The sequence below is a fragment of the Lotus japonicus genome, chromosome 3 (genome assembly GCF_012489685.1).
Source record: "Lotus japonicus ecotype B-129 chromosome 3, LjGifu_v1.2".
NCBI classification, from domain to species: Eukaryota; Viridiplantae; Streptophyta; class Magnoliopsida; order Fabales; family Fabaceae; genus Lotus; species Lotus japonicus.
Genome location: NC_080043.1, coordinates 33,594,374 through 33,614,758, shown reverse-complemented (window position 1 = coordinate 33,614,758; position 20,385 = coordinate 33,594,374). Strand labels below are relative to the sequence as shown.

General features: G+C 40.3%; 2 protein-coding genes across 3 annotated transcripts; one reads left to right on the top strand and one right to left on the bottom strand.

The window, feature by feature from the left end:
- Positions 1-11,253: 11,253 nt before the first annotated feature.
- On the bottom strand, positions 11,254-12,098 carry LOC130743137 (protein VAC14 homolog). 2 transcript variants are annotated; one of them, XM_057595260.1, is made up of 4 exons: positions 11,974-12,098; positions 11,680-11,787; positions 11,460-11,551; positions 11,254-11,334 (listed from the first exon to the last, which is right to left on the bottom strand). In XM_057595260.1, the coding sequence occupies exons 1-4, from the start codon at positions 12,040-12,042 to the stop codon at positions 11,298-11,300; spliced, it is 306 nt and encodes a 101-aa protein (XP_057451243.1). In that variant the 5' UTR covers positions 12,043-12,098; the 3' UTR covers positions 11,254-11,297. The 2 variants fall into 2 exon arrangements, with proteins under 2 accessions (XP_057451243.1, XP_057451242.1); XM_057595259.1 differs by having other exon boundaries at positions 11,262-11,551.
- A 5,037-nt stretch (positions 12,099-17,135) lies between these two features.
- Positions 17,136-17,663, top strand: LOC130744006 (uncharacterized). The gene has a single exon (XM_057596204.1). It carries the CDS (start codon positions 17,136-17,138, stop codon positions 17,661-17,663), a length of 528 nt encoding a protein of 175 aa, XP_057452187.1.
- The last annotated feature ends 2,722 nt before the right edge of the window (positions 17,664-20,385 follow it).

The following is a 20,385-nucleotide window of genomic DNA, read 5'->3' as shown; positions in this document are numbered from 1 at the left end:
ATGAAGCAAGCACTAGAAATCAGATCTCTTGACCTTGTTGTAACCCCATCAGTCAGATCACCAATGATATTTTCCTTTGGATGTATCTTCTGGACTCTGATTGAGGGTCCTTTTGCAGCTAAAGGCAGTTGAAAGACAGTGTTTTCTTGTTCATTCGAGGATTGAATTGCTGGCTCATCTGGTTCAACATTAGTACACTCATACGGTAAATCATCTTCATCATGTGTTGGTCCTGTTCTCTCATTGGATGTATCATCAACAACTACATTAATGGATTCCACCATGACTTTAGTACGGATATTATAAACTCTATATGCTCTGTTGTTTCCAGAATATCCCAAAAATATTCCAACTTCACTTTTATGATCCAGTTTTTGCCTATGTTCTCTATCAGATAAAATGTAACACTTGCTGCCAAAAACATGGAAATACTTCACTGTGGGTTTTTTCCCTTTCCATAGTTCATACTGAGTGACTGTATCTCCTTGACGAATAGTGACACGATTGTGGATGTAACAGGCAGTATATGGTAGATTTTTAGCATGTAACATAGCTCTGGTAGATTCTTGTAACGTCATGTTTTTCCTTTCAACTACTCCGTTTTGCTGAGGAGTGATAGGAGCAGATAATTCATGTTTGATTCCTTCAGAAGAGCAGAACTCAGCAAATTGACCATTTTCAAATTCTTTTCCATGATCACTTCTTATTTTAACAATCCCACTCCCTTTTTCCCTTTGCACTTGGAGACATAGTTCTTCGAAGACTTCAAAGGTGTCTGACTTTTCTTTCAAAAATTCTACCCACGTGAATCTGGAAAAATCATCAACACAGACAAAAACATACCTTTTTCCTCCTAGACTTTCCACTTGCATTGGCCCCATCAAATCCATGTGGAGTAGTTCAAGCACTTTTGATGTAGTCAGATGTTGCAGCTTCTGGTGACACACTTTGACTTGCTTCCCAATCTGACATTCACCACACACCTTTCCTTCTTGGATTTTCAGCTTTGGTATTCCTCTAACCGCTTCCTCAGCAACAATTCTTTTCATACTCTTAAGATTCAGATGACCTAAATTTTGGTGCCAGATTCTAGCTTCATCTTCTTTAGACATCAAACATCGAGCAGACAAAGATGTTGTTTCAGAGGTCCACATGTAGCAGTTGTCCTTTGATCTAGCTCCTCTTATTAGCACATCCTTTTTCTTATTTTTGACAACACAACCAGATTGTTTGAAAACTACCTTTAAGCCTTGGTCACAAAGTTGACTTATGCTGATCAAGTTTGCAGTTAATCCTTCAACTAATAGAACATCATCAAGATTTGGAGATCCTATGTCAGGCAATTTTCCAATTCCTCTGATCTTTCCTTTGGCTCCATCACCAAAAGTAACAAAACTCTTAGCATGTGGTTTCACTTTCTCAAGATAACTCTTCACTCCTGTCATGTGTCTGAAACACCCACTATCGAAGTACCAGTCTTCTTTTGATGATGCACGCAGAGAGGTGTGAGCAATGAGAGCAGTAGCATTAACCTTAGGCTTCAACTTGCTTTTGCCTGGACTTTTCTTTTCATTTTCTCGTGATACATCTTGAAATATAGGATACCCATACAACTGTGACCGAATCTGCCAAAATAATGACATCTCCAAGTTGAATTTTGATAGTTCCTGACTTGAGCATACGGATGTGTAACCGATTGTTGGGGCCTGAGGTTCCATATTTGAACATTTGATTGCTTTCCGATCTGCACATGTTCCTTGGTCATGTTCTGGCTTGCCTTGTTAACAGCACGATAATCAAATCCTATCCCAGTCTTATCACCTGCACTTTTCCAACATCAAGAATTTCATCCAAAATATCAGTGCTTTTGCTCATCATGCGAATGGACTTGGTCATTCCTTCCATTTTTTAGTTCAATAAGGCCACTTCTTCAATCAGCTTCTTCTTTTCAGCTTGAAGATCAAAGACTTGCTTCTTTTGTTGCTGACCATAGATACATGCTTCTTTCCACTTAGTGTAGAGAAGCTTATAGGCTTCAGCAAGTTCCTCATCAGATATCTCCTTGTCACTGTCCCCATCATCTGAATCACATCTAACCATGAATGATGTTACTCTGTTTGCTGTTACATCTTCACTTTTAGTATCAGATTCTTCATCAGACCAAGTGGTGACCATTCCTTTCTTTTGTTTCTTCAAATAGGTGACACATTCAGCCTTGATGTGGCCAAAACCCTCACATTCATGACATTGAACCCCTCAGCCATTACTTGCCTTGTCTTCATCTTTCACTTGTCTTTGAAATTGCTGATTCTTGAAGTTGTCAGGTCGTTTGTCTTGCGCATTTGGCCTTGATCTCTTATCCAGCCTTTTCAAAACCTTGTTGAATTTTCTTCCCAAAAAAGCTATGGCTTCCGATATGCTTTCACTAGTTTCATTATCAGACATATCATCATCTAAATCTATGCTTGAGACAAGAGCAATGCTTTTATTTCTTTTTTCAGGTCTATCATTCTGAGTCATTTCAAAAGTCATCAAGGATTCAATAAGCTCATCCACCTTGATACTGATTATGTCTTGAGCTTCTTCAATAGCAGTTAATTTCATGTCAGACCTATTAGGAAGAGATCTGAGAATCTTTCTCACAAGCTTCTCCTCTGACATTTGTTCTCCCAAGGCGAATGAGGAGTTTGCCATATCACGCAGTTTCATATGAAAATCAGAAATGGTCTCATCTTCCTTCATCTTTAAGTTCTCAAACTGAGTTGTTAGAATCTGAAGCCTTGACATTTTAACTCTGGAAGTCCCCTCATGAGCAGTCTTGAGAATCTCCCAAGCATCCTTTGCCACAGTGCAAGTGTTGATCAATCGGAACATATTTTTATCCACTCCATTGAATATAGCATTTAGCGCTTTAGAATTACCCAACGCCTCCTCATCTTCTTCTTTATTACATTCATCCTCAGGTTTCAACTCACCAACATATGACCCTTCCTTAGGTGTGTTCACCGGATGTTTCCAAGTCTTGCTGTCAATTGACTTGAGAAACGCAATCATACGAGCCTTCCAGTAGTCGTAGTTGGTGCCATCAAGAATAGGTGGTCTATTCACAGAGCCACCTTCCTTTGAGCTGTCCATTTGAACCGAATCTGTCTTCCCTGGAGCTCACCCAGCCAGAACAGGGTGCCTGCTCTGATGCCAATTGAAATTCGTATTCACCTAGGACAGATGTGATACACAATGTTGCAACAATGTGTAACACAACAAAACACAATCAGAGTATCAAAAATAAACAAACAGTTAAACAAACAAACATAAGGAGTTGTTAACCCAGTTCGGTGAACATCACGTACGTCTGGAGGGCTACAGCCCGAGAAAGACAATCCACTATAATAGTCAAGCACATACAAAAGGTTCACCAAGAACAACCACAGTTCTAACCTTCCTACCTATTGCTACTAGTGGCTTAATACTTAAGTCTCCCCCTAAGTATGAGAACCCCTTCTCTCTTTCTCTCAATCACTACCTCAGTGATCACACTTGTCAAAAACAATAACAAGTTTGATGAGGCTAGCACTCAACTAAACACATCAACTTAGTACTTACAATAGCATAGGAAGCACTAAGTTGTTACAGTACTCACAACAGAACTCACAAATAATAAACCCTAAGATCAGTATAATTCTCCCAGAATCCGTGTGTGGCTAGGGTTTATAAGCTCCTTTATATAGACGTTCAAACGAGGATTGGATCTTCAATGGGCCGCACATCAAAGAGTCCACAAAAGCACTTCTGGATAGAATCTTCAAGGAATCAAATCTTACCAGAATAAAATAACAGAACCAAGTAAATTGAAATTTAAACTTTGAGATAGACTTGGTTCACACGTTATCAATCTTGTTACTTCAGCCAAGATTAAAACAAACACGCCTTCAGAAGATAAAACGCACAGCATAGGATAAATCTTATGAATCCCCTTACAGTCAGCAGCCCAATCAAACAACTTGATTTCAGCGATTGAACCACCAACATACGTAAACACACCATGTTGCTCCAGATGTTAGAACATATGGTTGCACATCATGTTTTAAGCAAAATGCAGCCAATCAAAAGAACTACATTTTGGTTGGTGTTTTATTACTTTATGAGGGACACTCATGTTATGCTTGGTCATGTGCTTTAATCAAGTTTGTGGCTTACTATAGCCACTGATATTCCAAAAAGAACCAGTGCCAACTTCATTGGAGTTTATTTATTAATTTCATTTTCTAGTGCTGGGTTTGCATCATGTTTTTATTTGTCAATTTCTTAGGTTGAGATGAGATTTCATATAATTTTATCTTATTGAATTTTTGTGTCTATTGAATGTGCAAGATTTTATAATGTCTTAGACAGTCTCATTAATATCAACTACAGAGAATAGGTAGAACTAGCAGATAGTGGATGTTTTGATGAGCTTTTAGCGGCAATAGAAAAAGCTAAAATTGTGTTTGGTGGCAATAAGAATTACTGTTAAAAGTATGTCTTAGTGACAATAACAAATGCCGGGAAGAATAGCCGCTAAAAGCTCCTCATGTTTCCCGGCCATTTAAGTTGTCTTTACCAGCGGGCGGTATAACAGCTGGCAAAGCTTTTACCGACGTGCGATACAACAGCCGAAATACAATTGCTGGTAAAAACAGTAGCAGCCATTTTTATTGCCGTAAAAGGCATATTTTATTACCGCTAAAAGTGGTTTTTCTTGTAGTGGTAGTCTCTCATGTTTTAGGTCATCATCCTTTTATAGACTTCAGCAGCGGCAGCTTGGACTCTAGGGTTAGTATTGGCTGAAGAAACAGATTGCAGCAGTAACAAATCAAAGCGCAATCACCTCAGATCTTGTTTGCGTTACACGCAAGCAAACAAGGAAACAAATCTTCAATCCAAGATTGTTTCCACAACAACCAGCCCGTGTTTAAAACCCTTCTGGAATAGCTACTTGGACAACAAGTAACTCTGATCACATCTCAAAGAGATCTTCAAGGGCCCACAACTAAAACTTAAGCTGAGGACTGATGTCCTAGCTTCGCAGAATCAGATGCCACGACAACTGCTTCAACAATAGGTTGTTTTGGCAAAATGCAAGACAACATGTACCAACAAACGCAGTTGGAGCTTCCATAAATGACATACCCGCTAAGTATTTGTGGCCTAACACTTTAACCCACAACTTCGAAGTTCCTTGAAGCTAGTCCCAAACTAATTTCCCCAACAAAGCCAAGTTAGCCAAATTCATGTCCTGAATTCCAACACCCTCTTTATCCCTCAGTTCAGTAATTTTTCCCAACTAAGAAGGTGCCATTCCCGCCCATTAAGGTGCGTCAAGCATATGAAATTGTGCAAAACACGCTTGATTTTCTGCGTGGTCTTTTGGGGGAGCCACACTGCTTGAATGGTATAAGTAACGATGAAATCAATCATTGATTTGGCTAGACAAATGAGACTTGTAGTATTCAACAGACGAGACTTCGATGAAGAGAGGCGTCTGCTCACCTGATCAAGCATGTACTAGAATCTATCTATCATGTGTCACTCTCCCACTCTTTTAGAGGGAAGCCCATATATCTACCGATATCACAGACGATAGGAATGAGACGCACCACAAAAATTCTTCTGCGGTCCTTAGGTCTTACACCTTTTGAACAAAAAGCCTTAGACTTAATAATATTCACCACCAATCCCAATCATTTGTATGCAAATATGCTATTGTATTTAATATGTAATTTAAAAATTATTTAAATATGTTGTTATACATATATATATATTTAATATATATATATATATATATTAAATGCATATTACTTAATATGTTAAATATATATTTATTAATATGTTATTGTATTTAGTATTTAATTATAGTCAAATTTCAGAGTTATTGTAAGAAATATTTAGGGAGAGGATGTCTCAGACAAAGACAAAGAAAACTGTCAGACTCATTAGCCATTTAAATAAGATTTAAATTTACCTCACCTCAACGGGATAAGTGGAAGTTCCAACCTACTAACAGAAGACTTTGTCATGCTCTACTTGAATGCCAATCTTGTGATTCGTGATAGTTTCTTTTCAATTTCTCTATTTTCATTAAAGTTTGATCTTTTTCTATTTCTTTTTAAATTATTTAAATTTTCGCTTTTAATATATTTTAAATACTTTTATTTTATTTTATACTTTTTAATATTTTTCTTCTAAATTTATACTACGTGACTTATCAACTTTATTCAGTATATTGTGTGGGAGATGTGTTTTGTTCGGATCAAGGTTGTGCAACGAGATATGACCTCTCCTTGGCGTGGAGCAGAGGATACTTGAAAGTGATTTGTGAGGTTCATTACACGCACTTGTCATATGCGCTGGAGGATGCAAACGATGTGAGGTTCTCTCCCATTTATAAATTAAATAAGGTTGTTGTTGGGTAAGGAGTGGATGGTCATCACTGCTAGGGTACAACGTGATTGTAACACGTGTGCAGATTGACTTCCGAGATTGGGTGTCATTCTCCTCCTTCTGAGATTCCTGTGTTTGATGTGCCGAATGTTGAGTTAGAGGCTCTCTTATTGATAAGGACGACTCGGTTTCTATTTCTTAGTTTTCTTTCGTGCTCTGCCGTAGGGCTGTCCAAACAGGCCCGGCCCGCACCAAAACCGGCCAAACCGAAGCCTTTTTGGTGAAAACTGTCGGATCGGATCAGATTTCAGGTTCAACGGTTTACAGAAACATGTTTTCTTTGGTTTTGGTCGATCGGTCTCGGTTTGGGCTCCTGCCCGACCGAACATGGTCTTTAAATAAAAAACACTAACCAAGCCCAACCTTAGCAGACATTAGTCCCACTCTCAATCTCTCCATCACTCATAGTCTTCCACCGCCGCCACTCTCTCTCTATCCCTCTTCTCACCCTAAAAAACCCTAACCCTTATCATTCTCCTATATCTCAGCCTCACGCCTTCAAATCACTCACTGCGGCCATCTTTGAAACCCCAGTTCACTTCACCTTTTCCAAACGCCGGCGGCATAGATCAAGCCTCACATCCTTGTCGACAACCACCCTAGTCAAGATCCTCTTATTCTCCCACTCTTCCATTTCATCTGTGTTGATCTCCGTCGAAAAGATGAAACCTTTGCTGCACAACGTTGTAGATTGAAGAAGTGAAGAACAATCGGGCCTCATCCTCCGCCACATGCACCACCGTCAACGAGATCGGCAACCTTCGGTGGATGTGCATGTTGTCATCATCTCCGATCACACTGTAGTAATGAGATCAACAACCTTCAAGTTCCTCTTCTATTTTTTATAATAAAATTCCTCTACAATTTGTTTTTTTGTTGTATTGATGAGGTTGATCTAGTTATTATTGTTGTATTGAGGTGAAATTGTAATGAAAAGTTTCTGATTTCTTCCATCTCTTCTCTTTTCTTTGTATTGTGAACATCTTGTTCTCCCTTTTTTTTTCTCTGATCGGTCACTGTTTAACCGATTTGGTGCACCCGAAACCTGCAAGGAATGAATCCGAGCAACCCGGTGTTACTGATCGAACGGTGGCGGTCCTTGGCTTAGGGCTGATTTCACTCGTTCAAGGGTTTGGGCCTGAACCCGCCCGTTGGACAACCCTACTCTGCCGTGTCTTCCAATGAATAAAACAAAGGAGATATATGTGTGTCCTTAAAAAAATTTGAAAATGTCAAATTTGAAAATCACACCTTTGTTTTTTAAAACCTGTATAGATGAAGGAGTTAGGGCCAAGGGGACATAAGGGTTGGATTAGATGAAGGGTGAAGGGTGAAGGGTCCAGGGTGCGAACCCTGAGGATGAACCAATTTACTAACATTACTAACAACTGACAATTGTTTATAAGAATAAATAAGGATGTGTCATGAAATTAATCATATAATTAGCTATCATGAACCCAATTACTTATTAATTAAAAAAAGCTATCATGGACCCAATTGCTTATTTAGGTTCATGAACTTTATCATGCAGTCAAAAATTTATGAAATCAGCAAACATTAGTCACAGAAATCCTTCAATTATTTGATTCTCATTGATCTTCTCTAGCTAGTCAACCTTGTATGAAATAGAGATAGAGTAATGATAACAAAAAAACTTTAATTTATTTTAATTTAGTGATAAGTTCTATTTAACTTTCTGTCGTCAATGTTGTTATTATGATGATTATTTGTGGGGTGGGGTTATCATCATTCACATAAAGAGACAAAAAAAGGAAATAGCTAAAGAAGAAGAATGAGGACTGTGGTGCATACAAATATGACGTAGATCAACACTTCATGTGGCTGCAAGTGCAAGTAAGACAGATAGAACTTTAACATGCGGCGACCTGAGTCGTGAGTAGTGATGCCTCAACGACTTCGCCTGCATCGTGGACCCTTATTTTACAATCTTCTATGATTATGATTGATAACTCTTGCAAAGTATTGAAAACAGTCAAAGAGGGTAGTACTTGGGGTAAGATTTCATCAATATCACTTATATTCTTAATAGACTAATTAATTCATGAATTAAAGTTCAAAAAAAAAAACTCATGAATTACCTAACTTATTTATGGTGTTTGCCTAGGTTTCTACGTGAAAATCTCTTAACTATGCAGAACTTCCAATTAAACTGCTAACACTAATCTCTTAGTTCTTAGACGAATTTAACTAGAGAATTAAAGTACTTAGTTACTAGCCAACACAATTAGAAGTTATCTTTATCTCTAAGGCATAGGTATTCCTAATCAATTCCTCACCAGATTCCTATTTTTTACCGATTTCTTAATCAAAATTAAATCTTCATGCATAAAGATTCAATGATAAAAGATGAGAAATTCATAAATAAAACGAGGGTTCATAAGTCAAAAAGTAGATTAGAACATAAGATCAAGATAATCAAACTAAAAACCCCAAGTACTTATGGAGGTTTAGTCAAGCATGGATTCCATAATCAAAAAAATTATTGAAATAAAAATAGTTCTTCAAAAAGCTCAAAGTGGTGTTAGGGTTAACTCCAGGGAAGAAGGCTCAAAAGCTGCTCTCCAATATCTCAGTTACGTTCCGATCAATCTCTAGCCTCGTTCCAATATTAATTCCGTTTCTTTCCTTCTGATTCCGTCTTTATTCCAAATACAATCTGTAATTTTAAATTCAATCACGTGATCACCCTTTCTGTTGATTTTGCTTTTTGGTTCACACCTGCCACGTGTCGCGCCTCCAATGGACGGAGCTTAAAGGGGTGGAATTTAGTGCTTTTCGAACCACCGTCTTACGGTGGACCCTCAGAAGGATGGAGCCACGTGTCAGAGAGAGAGTCCGCAGCCGTCCATTTCAGCATGTGCACTGTATCTCCGTGGACTATCACCACCAGATCAGATTTCCTTTTCCTGATTTTCTCTTTTCCTTTTATTCCGAAAATCCTAAATAAAATAAAATAAAAATAACAAAACAAATCAAAATAAAATACTAAAAAATGATAATTCAAAATAAAAATAAAATACTTAAATCCTAATAAATCTAAATAAAAATCATAAAAATATATAAAAATACTAAAAACCACATAAAAATAGTAAAATGCATGAAATAATCCTGAAGTAACCTAAAATGATCAAAATATCCTAAATAGTATATTAAATGCATGAAAATAAACTAGAAAAATAGTTTAAACACTCGGGTCATCAATGATCGTTTCCACATTTGTTATGCGGATCCCATTGGGGCCATAGCCATAATTGACCTAATTGCTTATCCAACTCTATGATTCATCATCATATCATTGACATTAAGTTTAGGCTTTTGTTAATTAAACATATCTATTTTCTGATCACTATTCTTGATTTGCATTGCATAGACTTATATATCAAAGGTATTATACACCAACAAGCTCCAGCACAATGCTCGTTTAGTTGAGAGTTTGAGTTTGAGCTCTTGGTGTTGTGTAAGAGAATTTACTAAAAGAGATATACTCACTTAATGTGATATTAGAATCTTAAGGAGACACTACACCAAAACTAGTCATTTAGCGGCGGTTGAAGTTATAAATAGCGGCGGTTTAAACCGCCGCAAAAATATTCCCATCGGTTGTACAACTGCCAGCGTTTTTTGCGCCTCGAGGACCTAACGTCGGTTTTTATCAACCGCCGGAATAACCGCCGTTATATCTTAGCGGCGGTTTCAACCGCCGCAAAAGAGCAAATAAATTTCAACGACGGTTGCAACTGCCGCGGATCAATGAAAAATTCATCACAATTTTAGCAGCGGTTTTAACCGCCGCAAGGTAAATCAATATTTCCTTGCAGCGGTTCTAAACGCCGCAAATGAATTCCAAACGTGCTCATTTTATTTTGCAACACATAATTATTACTCTTGTTGGATTCCAAGTAGCAAAAATTGATTGTCACTAAAGCCATCATATCCCAGTTGTACATTTATTTATTAATTTTACTAATGCAAACAATATTTAAAACTTATAATTGTCATTAGTAGAATAAGGAAGTGAATCTATATTATGTAGTGGATTGAACACAGCTTAAAGGAGGAATATAAATTTCTTCTTTGATATTAAGAACACTTTCAATTTTTTTAGAAGGATGTTGTTTAAAGAAAGGAAGACCTTACTTTGATTCTTCTCAGTAGGACTCCACCGAAGGGTTTTTGGAGTATCTGAAAATGCAAATGAAGTGTTAATGAAAACTTGAGTAGAAGTTCATAGTTCAAGTCTTTCAAACAATTTCTCAGTACAGGGGAAAAAATTCTCATCCTACAATATGAGTCAACTCAATTTTCCACTTTAAATCAAAGCATAACATATGCATTGGTTGAAGGACATACAAAATGTAATGTTTCTCAAAGCTAGGCTGTGGCGTTTTCTAGATATCAAAATTCTTGTATACCCTTAAAAGTTCAAATTGGTAATAGATCCTTTGTTTAGAAGTGGGTTAAAAGAGCACTCAACTGCATGATAAAGGCGGGAATAAATGATAAGAACTGAATTGTGATTATGGTTTGATATTATACAAAAGACTAAAGACTAAGCACTAGCCATTATTTATACAAATAGTAGACTCCTAATCTAATTAAGAAAATAATTAAGTAAGACATAGACAGCCAGTACCACACTGAAACGCCTTCATCAAAGTGAAATGAAGATGTATTGTTAAAATCATGTCATTCAAAAGAGAAAGCTTATAAGAAAGAAGTTTTTTGACTTCATTAGAACTTACAGAGCACATCCCCGCTCCGCTCGCACATTCTGCACCCAAATCTTTAAATAACTTTCATATTTGAGGTTGGGAGATGTTGGCTGTGCACATGCTAGTGAAACAAAAGTTTCTAAAGTGATGAAGTAGCCACTACACAAATCCATAATATTTCAATTGCATGTCTTACAAAATTAAAACCTACTCCTAGCCTCTTTTATCAGGTTAGAAAAACCACACCTCCTGGAAATGGAGAGAATTGCTCCTACATCAAACCCTTCAGATGGATCAACCTTGATGGTGCGTAGCTCTTCATTGGTTTCACGAGCAAGCTTGAACATATGCCAAAGATAACTTCAAACTTGTTGGTATACATGGCAAGGAGCAATGTAATTGAATAAAGGGCAAAAAAGGGATGAAAAACGAAGAAAGAAAACAAGGAAAGTTCAAGTGAACTTACAACTCTAATTTTCTCTTCTTTATCGGATATACAAGGTAAAATGGCTCCAACAATGTCAGCATAATATGGACAAAACTGGTCTCCACCAAGTTTGACAAACTCATTTATCTGAACAAATAAAAAAGCACATACATAAATTATATAAAATGCAAGTGAATCACAAATCAATAACCAATAATATTTCTTTTGATATAAAAAGCAATAATAGCTTTGCGAAAATGCCAAAACTAAAGTATAGGGTATTGTAACAGTAAATATTGGGTTATTAAGTCAGAGAATTATAGTACCACTTACCCATGCAATAGTTGTTCGCCTAGTAAATTCATCTGGAGAGCCTGCCCTCTGTACCAGAATTTCAGCCATTCAACCATAACGTATAGACTTCAAGAGTAGCACTGCTCGAGTCAGAAAATTACAAATGAACAAAAAAGGGAGATAATGGCATAAAAGAATTGGACTCTAAGAGTGCCAGAATCCTTACAAGTCTAACAAAAAGGTAAAAAACATTAGCAGGAGACTTACTAAGGAGTTCTTAACCTCTTGAAGGAACTCCGAAAGAGCTGAATCTGCTTGTTGACGTATTTCATGACTTGAATCACTCAACATATTAGACAAGCCTGAGATATTGATGTATGATTAGGTGGTTGAAATTCAGTTGTATAAAAAGTCAAGAAAGAAAAGGACCCTTCTCACACCATGCACTTACCATCAAGAAAATCAGGAAGAAAGCCCAGCATATCGATATCTGGGATACACCTCATGGTGTAGCACATCTCGACTATCGAAGTCCCGTTCAAAAATTACATTTCAAAGATCTCTGTATGTATGAGTCTTTTGAAAATTTGAAACACTAGATATAGATTGAAGCAGTGTATATATGCATGTTTGTAATTTATTTCATTGCAAAAGAATACAACACTACCAAGTATTAGATATGATTTACCATCTAGGAATTCAACATATTTCAGTTCATTCCCTTAAGAATCACCATTTTCTTTTTCTCTTATGATGTACTTTGATCAGAAAGTTGGCATGTTTATGCCAATATTATTATCTCGTATACACAACACAAGAAGCATGCAATACTAAGTCAGCCCCTATTGACCACTGAGCTTAAGGACTACAAACATGAATGAATAGTGCAATACTAAGTTAGCCCCTATTATTATCCCGTATGCACTACAAACATCATATAACTCTTGAGCATAAGAACCTCATAAGAAAACATAGTGGAACACTGCACCGAAAGTCCATGATGAATGAATCATCAATATGAATCATAAATGTCATGAACTCATTTGCAGATCAAAAAATGCACCCCATCCACTAACTAAATGCACAAAAGTTCAACAAGGAGTTCGAAGAATGTTACATGGAAATGGATAGATGTGGTAGAAAAGAGAAATGATAAACAATTTTGAAAAACATCAACAGATGTGGGTTTATAAACAAATACTCTTATCCATGCTCAGTGTGACACATCAAAACTCATCACAATACCATTTTAGAAAAATATAATAAACAACAATAGTGTTGCTCAATTATTATAATTGATAGGAACATTAGAGTTGAATTTTGCACGAAAAAATACCACTTTTACCTAGGGCCTTGTATTGTCCATTATTCTTCACCATAGCCTTGGTTATATGCCATTTGGTTGCCAGCATACCAGGGTACCTATTTCTTATGTTCACTCCCTCAATTTAGATCAGATACCATAGCGTGAAGTGATAGAGATATGAGTATTCATGAAAGAAGAAATAGAAAAACCAGCACTCAAATCTCTTTTACTCCAGACATTGACCAGTAGATTAAATTCCTCCAAGTAAGATTTATTTCACAAAGTAAGCTACAATATCATTCACAATTACAGCAACAACCACATGGTTGAGTTGGAACAACCACTACTAAACCAGACCTTCAAATACTAGATTATAGGATTGTTATACAAAATTGTAAATCTTTTACTATCTATGTTGGGCTTTCTATGACAAATTGTGACCAAAACTTTGAATCTACCACTAAACTCAATTGTTCAGATGACACTAAACTCAATTGTTCAGATGACCATAACAAAAAGATATTAAAAATCAATATACATCGTGATAACTCTGCATTGACAAGTTGCCAATGTTTTCATCTTTAGCAGTTATAACATACCTTTTCAGTGAGCTTTAGAATCCTTGTTTCAACAGCAGTTGCATCTGCAGTGTCCATGTTTACAAAAGAAAAATCCTCATTGTTATCCTATTGTGATAAAAATGTTACCATCATAAAAAAGTCTAATATGTAATCTTAACAATGCAAGGAGCACATCAATCCAATAGAAACAATTACCTGCCAATTCTTACACATTGCAATTATCCTATCAATATTGCAGCAAACTCATCTTCAATCTTGCAGCACACTCACCTTCCACTGCAATGGAGCTAGATTTGCCGAGGAAGCCTGTTGCTCCTTAACCTGCAGATTGCGGTCGCACTTGAAGCTTCCGTGGCAGTGTTGCCAAAGAAACCGCAATTGTCAATGCAGAATCGTTGGGCCTTGTATCAATCAGTGTTCTTCTGCCATGATTCTCACAAACCTGCATATGAGATCAGACCAAATCGATCGATTAGATTCAAAATCCCTAGAAATTTGTAAACAAAGGAACAGAGAGATCGATCGATTAGATTTATAGTTACGGAATCGAAGGGAAATCGAAGAAGAGATGAAAAGAGAGAGAAAGAGAGGGTTTGGTGTGGTTGATTGAGAACGAAGATTGAAATCGAGATCCATATCAAAATTCAGTGGCGTTTGATCCATTCTTCTCATCAGATTTGGCGCGTTCGAGTTAGGATTCTCGATTCTTCTCACCAGTGACTTTTAGGGTTAGATGAAAATGGTGAATGTTTCTTAGGTACTGGTATATTGGGAGAGAGGATGAAAATGGTGAGGATATCTGAAAAATTCTGAGAACAATGAGCGCGAAAGAAAGGAGGGAACAAATCATTTTCACGCGGGCGTAAACTACTGGCGGTTAAAACCGCCAGAAAATAAGAAAAACGCCAGTAACCTAACATCGGTTAAGCAACCGACGGGAAGTTTATATTTTAGTGGCGGTTATCAGCAACCGCCGCTAGTCAACTGACGTTAAATCCCACATTTTCTTGTAGTGAGATTAATCTCATGTCTATCGGCTATAAAATACCTAGATAATATAAAAAAAAACAATTATACACAAATATATGGATTTCTCATGACATACACATTCGGAGCGGTTTTGAACCATCAAAAATATTTATGGCGTTAAAACCCATCATTAGTGTCGGAAGTGGATGCATATGTTTTTGCTTTTTCCTCAGATGATCAATGGGCTGCTGATGCTGAAGCGCTAGTGCCGAGAAAGTAAAAAAAAAAAAAAACGCTAACTACAACCCTAGCTCTGGCATATAATTAGGTAGAGATACTGTCAAGTAAGAATTGAACCGAATAAAAAATAGCTAGAACGTAAAAAATTCTCAAAACAAAGACCAAATTTAGGAAGTAAATCCGCAACTGGATTAGTCTTATTAAATACATGACCCCACACATGGGAAATATCCGCGATAATGCTCTGCATATGCCTTTGCTAATACATTGTTGGCTTTTAATATATATATATATATATATGAGAATGCTAACTTACTCCCACTTAATTTTGTGAAGGAGTAAGTTAGCACTTAACACCTTTTCCTTTGGACCAAATTACCCCCGCTTTTTATGTTTAAAAATACTTCAGTTTTGGGTTGGTTGTAATTTTGCTTATAAAAAAATATATAACTCGATTGTTTTCTCTCTCCTCATTTATCAGTTACTTTCCCAATATCCCCTTTTATCTTCTCCATGGCTAAAGGTTTCTAGCTCGCTCTGCATCTTTTCCTTTCTTTTCTTCTTGTTTTTCTCCAAAAATCCTAATTACACACAAAGCCCACCATAGCGAAATTAAAGTATTCATTCCCATTCCATTGTTAAAACAATTCGAAGAATAATTGTTTTGACAATTGTTTTAACATCAGAGGCACCCTCCTGGTCCTAGTCACTGCCGCCTCATCTCTTCTACATCTGAAAAAGATAGTTCTTTTTGGCCAAAAACTTGAGAAGAATATGAATGGAGAGCTGATTGTGTGTATAATTTGATAATTGATGAATCTGGAAAAATATAAGTGGGTATGATGCAAATAGGTATCCGACCACCTCCTCGGGGCTCGGGGCTCGGGCCACCCCTTTCCCCGGATAGCCATCGACCCAACCGACGCACCACCTTCCTCAGGTCACCCCTGAGTACCGTCGCACCTCTCTCTACCCTTTCCCTCCATGCTCTCCCACTTCCCCCACCCTTCCATCAAACCCACTGTTCTGGGAACCTAAGACCACCACTGGACCCAGCCCCACACTCCCACAAAGGACAACCGCGAGCCCTACAACCTAAGGGTTGACTCTCCCCAACCACCCTAGAAAGCTAGGACTGAGGCCTTCACCTAGGACGCTTCAGAGCTGTAGGATACCCCTGGCGTAGCAGGAACCGCAGAGGATCCAACGGCCAGAGACCGCCCATGCTCAGGCCATGCATGACGTCGCATGGCCTAACCCTAGCTCCAAGTCAGGTATATAAGGAGGGCAACCCCTCCTTCAAAGGTAACTCAACTCTTCACTTCACTCTCACTTACTCTCATTCATCCTCTCACTTTGGCATTGGAGTCCCTTGTAGGAGCCCCTCCCGGGATCTTCTTCGTCCGGCTCAGCGTCACCTCTCTCCTCCTCCTCTTCCTACCCTTGCTCTGGTGGGTAGCTTGATCGCCTCCCGATCAATTGGCGCTGTCTGTGGGGAACGGTGAAACTCCTCCCAACTCCACGTTTTCCCACCTCCGAGTTTGCTTCATGGTAGAGACACGCCACACTTCGCGCCGCGTTCCCACTCCCGAGGTCATGTGGAATCGCTGAATGAATGTGAGGAGCAGCAAGATGCTTCTCAACCTCTGAGGACCACTCCTCCCACCCTCGCGCGGCGCAGGTCCCCCGACCACGTAGCCCTTGACCCCCGAGCCGCGAACGAAGCACTAAGCCGGCTAGAAGCTCGTATCAGGGCTATGGAGACAGACCACGCAGCGGCACGCGAACCTGGCCAACAGGACCAGACCCGGAGCGCTTAGACCGAGATCTGCCAGATCCGCGCTCGAATCCGTCAACTGGAGGAACGCGAAAAGAGCTCTCGACTTCCAACCGAATACTCGCAGGAGTGGGAGACGGGTAGGAACCGTCGCGCCCCCTCACCCCACCAGGAGGACCATCACCAGAGGCCCCATTCCTCTCAGCGGAGCTCCTCCAGACGGGGGAGCCCCACCCCGGCCCGCGAGCACACGCGGGACCAGTGCAGGACGAACACCACCTTCGCCGCTCTCCCCCTGCCAATAGGGGGACCCCTCTCGCCAGACATCATGGCTTTCCCCTTCCCACCGGGATGGTCAAGGCCAAAAATGAAACTCTACGATGGGGACACCGACCCTACGGAACACATCAACTTTTTCGTTGGAGCTATGCAGTACGCAGGAGCCAGCGACCCGATCTACTGCCGGTGCTTCCCGATGAGCCTGGGAAAAGGACCGATGAACTGGTTCCAGAACCTGCCTCGCGGCTCCTTGAACAACTGGGATGAAGTGATGACCTGCTTCCTCTCCCAGTACTCATTGGCGAAGCGCATACCAAAGTCCGAGGAGACTTTGGCGCTGATAAAGCAAGGCCCGAAGGAGTCACTGAAGGTTTTTCTCAATCGCTTCAACAAGGAGGCGGGAGACATTCCTGACCTCCTTCCCCAGGTCCGCTTGGCCCTAGTACTGTCCCTCCGACCGGGCCCGTTCCTCACCCCTTTAGATGGTAAGAAGGCAAAAACCATCGAGGAATTTCAGGCTCGCTCAGAGAAGTATATCAACATGGAGGACGCTACCACCCTAAGGGCCTCAAACTAGGTTGACCAACAGAAAACTCAAGAGAAAGCCAAGGAGCCCAGCGACTCCGCTCACAACCGAGAGGGTTGTCGGAAGAACCAAGATGAGAAGAATCCCAAGAGGAAGAGGTATGACAATTATGCCCCGCTGAATTTTTCTTTGTTCCGGAACCCTGCGGGAGAGAGCGTCCACCGACCTCAGAGACAGGCCCCTACCCTTACTCACCAAGGGAGACAAGTTGGACAACAAAAGGTTCTGCGAGTTCCATGATAGCCTCGGCCACAACACCGACGAGTGTCTGAACTTGAAGGACAAGGTGGAAGAGTTGATCAGAGCAGGGTGACTTTCCAAATATGTCGCTCTTTCCTCTAGGGACCTCCCCCGTCCTCGATCCCCACCCTCTCGGCGGTCGCCAACCCCTCCGAGGCATCGGGCACAGACCTTCCCAAGACACCGATCGGATGAACGCCACAACCAGGCCCCTAAGGGCGGGAGGAGCCCAGACCGTCGCCGGTCTCCCGACCGAAGGAGGAGCCCTGACCGGCACGGTCGGGATGAGGTCAGAAGGTACCATGGGATCAGCCAGATAAGTTTAGGTTCCATCGCAGGAGGGTTCGCTACAGGGGTCCCACTAGCAGCAGCCGTAAAAGGAGCACCCGGGCCGTTCTATCCGCCGTAGGGAGGCCCCGACCCCGGTATTCCGAGTCGTCCCGGGAAAGGTTAACGATCGGGTTCTCCGAAGATGACTACGGAACCGAGACAGGCGAGGAGGACGACCCAATCGTGGTCGAAGCGCTCATCGAAAACGGTAAAATCCGGAGAATTCTTATCGATATAGGTAGCTCTACTGACATTATGTTTTATGATGCTTAAAAATTACAACTGTCGGTAAAGGATTTGCTCCCCTACGACTACGATCTGATCGGGTTCACCGGGGACAGGGTCCTTCCACTTGGATACTTTGATACTTGCCTCTCCCTCGGAGACCCTGACATTTGCAGGACGGTGAAGACTCGTTTCCTGGTGGTGGACTGCCTTACCGCTTACAACGCCAACCTGGGCAGACTCAGCCTCAACGCCTATCGAGCGATTGTATCCATCCACCACCTCATGCTCAAGTACCCCTGGGCCGGCAGGGCAGTCGCGGTTCGCGGTGACCTCGCCATGGCCAGAGGGTGCTACAACTCCAGCTGCAAGATGGCCCGAGAAGAGAAGAAGAGGAAAAAGCCCAGACAGGCCGGCCACGACGAAAACTTCCAGATCAGACACAGCTCCTCAATAACCGACCTTGACCAGCGAGGATCAACGCCTTCAACCAGACGGGGAGTCCCGTCCGTTCCAGGTGGGTCCCCGTCCGGAGAATGTGACTAAGCTGGCCCGCGACCTCCCAGCAGATCTGACCGATAGCTTGGAGAAACTCCTGAGGGCCAACGGGAAGTTGTTCGCTTGGTCTTCGGTGGACATGCCCGGCGTCGATCCTTCTTTCTACAGCCACAGGCTGGCGGTTGACCGCAAATACAAGCCATTCGCACAGAAGAAGAGGCAAATGAGCGCCGAGAAACAAGAAGTGATCAAGAAACAAACTGCAGAGCTTTTACAAGCTGGGATCGTTCGAGAAGTCAAGTACACTACTTGGCTCTCGAATATTGTCCTGGTTAAGAAGTCGAACAGAAAGTGACGTATGTGCGTTGACTACATAGATCTGTATAAGGCATGCCCAAAAGACCCCTTCCCACTGCCCAGCATCGACGCTCTGGTGGACAATTCCGCGGGATACGAGTTCATTTCCCTTATGGACGCTTACTCCGGTTACAACCAAATACCCATGTACAGGGAGGACGAGGAGAAGACCGCCTTCATAACCGACCGGGGAACGTTCTGCTACACCATGCTACCCTTCGGCCTGAAGAATGCAGTCGCCACCTACCAAAGAATGATGACAAAAATCTTCGGTAACCTCATGGGAAAGTCAGTAGAGGTCTACATAGACGACATCATTGTCAAGACCCAATTAGATGATCTGTTTTTTTGTTGTCTATGCAAACAATTTCGTATTGGGATTGAATATTTACACTATAAGACTTATCTGATCTTATAAATTGTTAAAATGTTCGAATTTTTTTTTCGAATAAAATTATAATACCTACAGCTTCTCCCAATTCGACCAGGTCTCCATGAATAGGACTCCGCCCGTAACATAATCGACAGATCGATCGGATTATATTTGTTTAATACACTGTTGTCAATATTAGAGTTGACAAAACCATACAATCGAGAAAACAAACGAAATAAAAAAAGACAATTAGATATCATCAAATCTAACATGAATAGATTCTTCAATTGTTTTAGCATCAGTATTATAAAATCTGAAACCTTTAGATCTATCAGAGTAACCAAGTAATAGACATTTAGAAGACTTAGCATCAAACTTATGCAATCTATCCTTAGTATTAAGAACATAACAAACACAACCAAAAGGATGAAAATAAGAAATGTTGGGTTTTATATTCTTCCACAATTCATAAGGAGTCTTATTCAGAATTGGTCCCATAGAGATTCTGTTCTGAATGTAACACGCTGTGTTTACTGCCTCTGCCCAAAACTTCTTAGCCATGCCAATTTCTTGGAGCATGGTTCTAGCCATCTCCTGAAGGGTTCTGTTCTTCCTCTCAACAACACCATTTTGTTGAGGAGTTCTGGGACAAGAGAAATCATGTGCAATTCCATAGGAATCAAACAGACT

Coding starts and splice junctions, on each gene's coding strand:
- LOC130743137 (XM_057595259.1), bottom strand. CDS start 12,042: ATGGCTGAAATTCTGGTACAGAGGGCAGGCTCTCCAGATGAATTTACT. Junction 11,788..11,973: donor GGCGAACAACTATTGCATGG/GTAAGTGGTACT, acceptor TTATTTGTTCAG/ATAAATGAGTTTGTCAAACT. Junction 11,552..11,679: donor AAGAAGAGAAAATTAGAGTT/GTAAGTTCACTT, acceptor CATATGTTCAAG/CTTGCTCGTGAAACCAATGA.
- LOC130744006 (XM_057596204.1), top strand. CDS start 17,136: ATGGCTTTCCCCTTCCCACCGGGATGGTCAAGGCCAAAAATGAAACTC.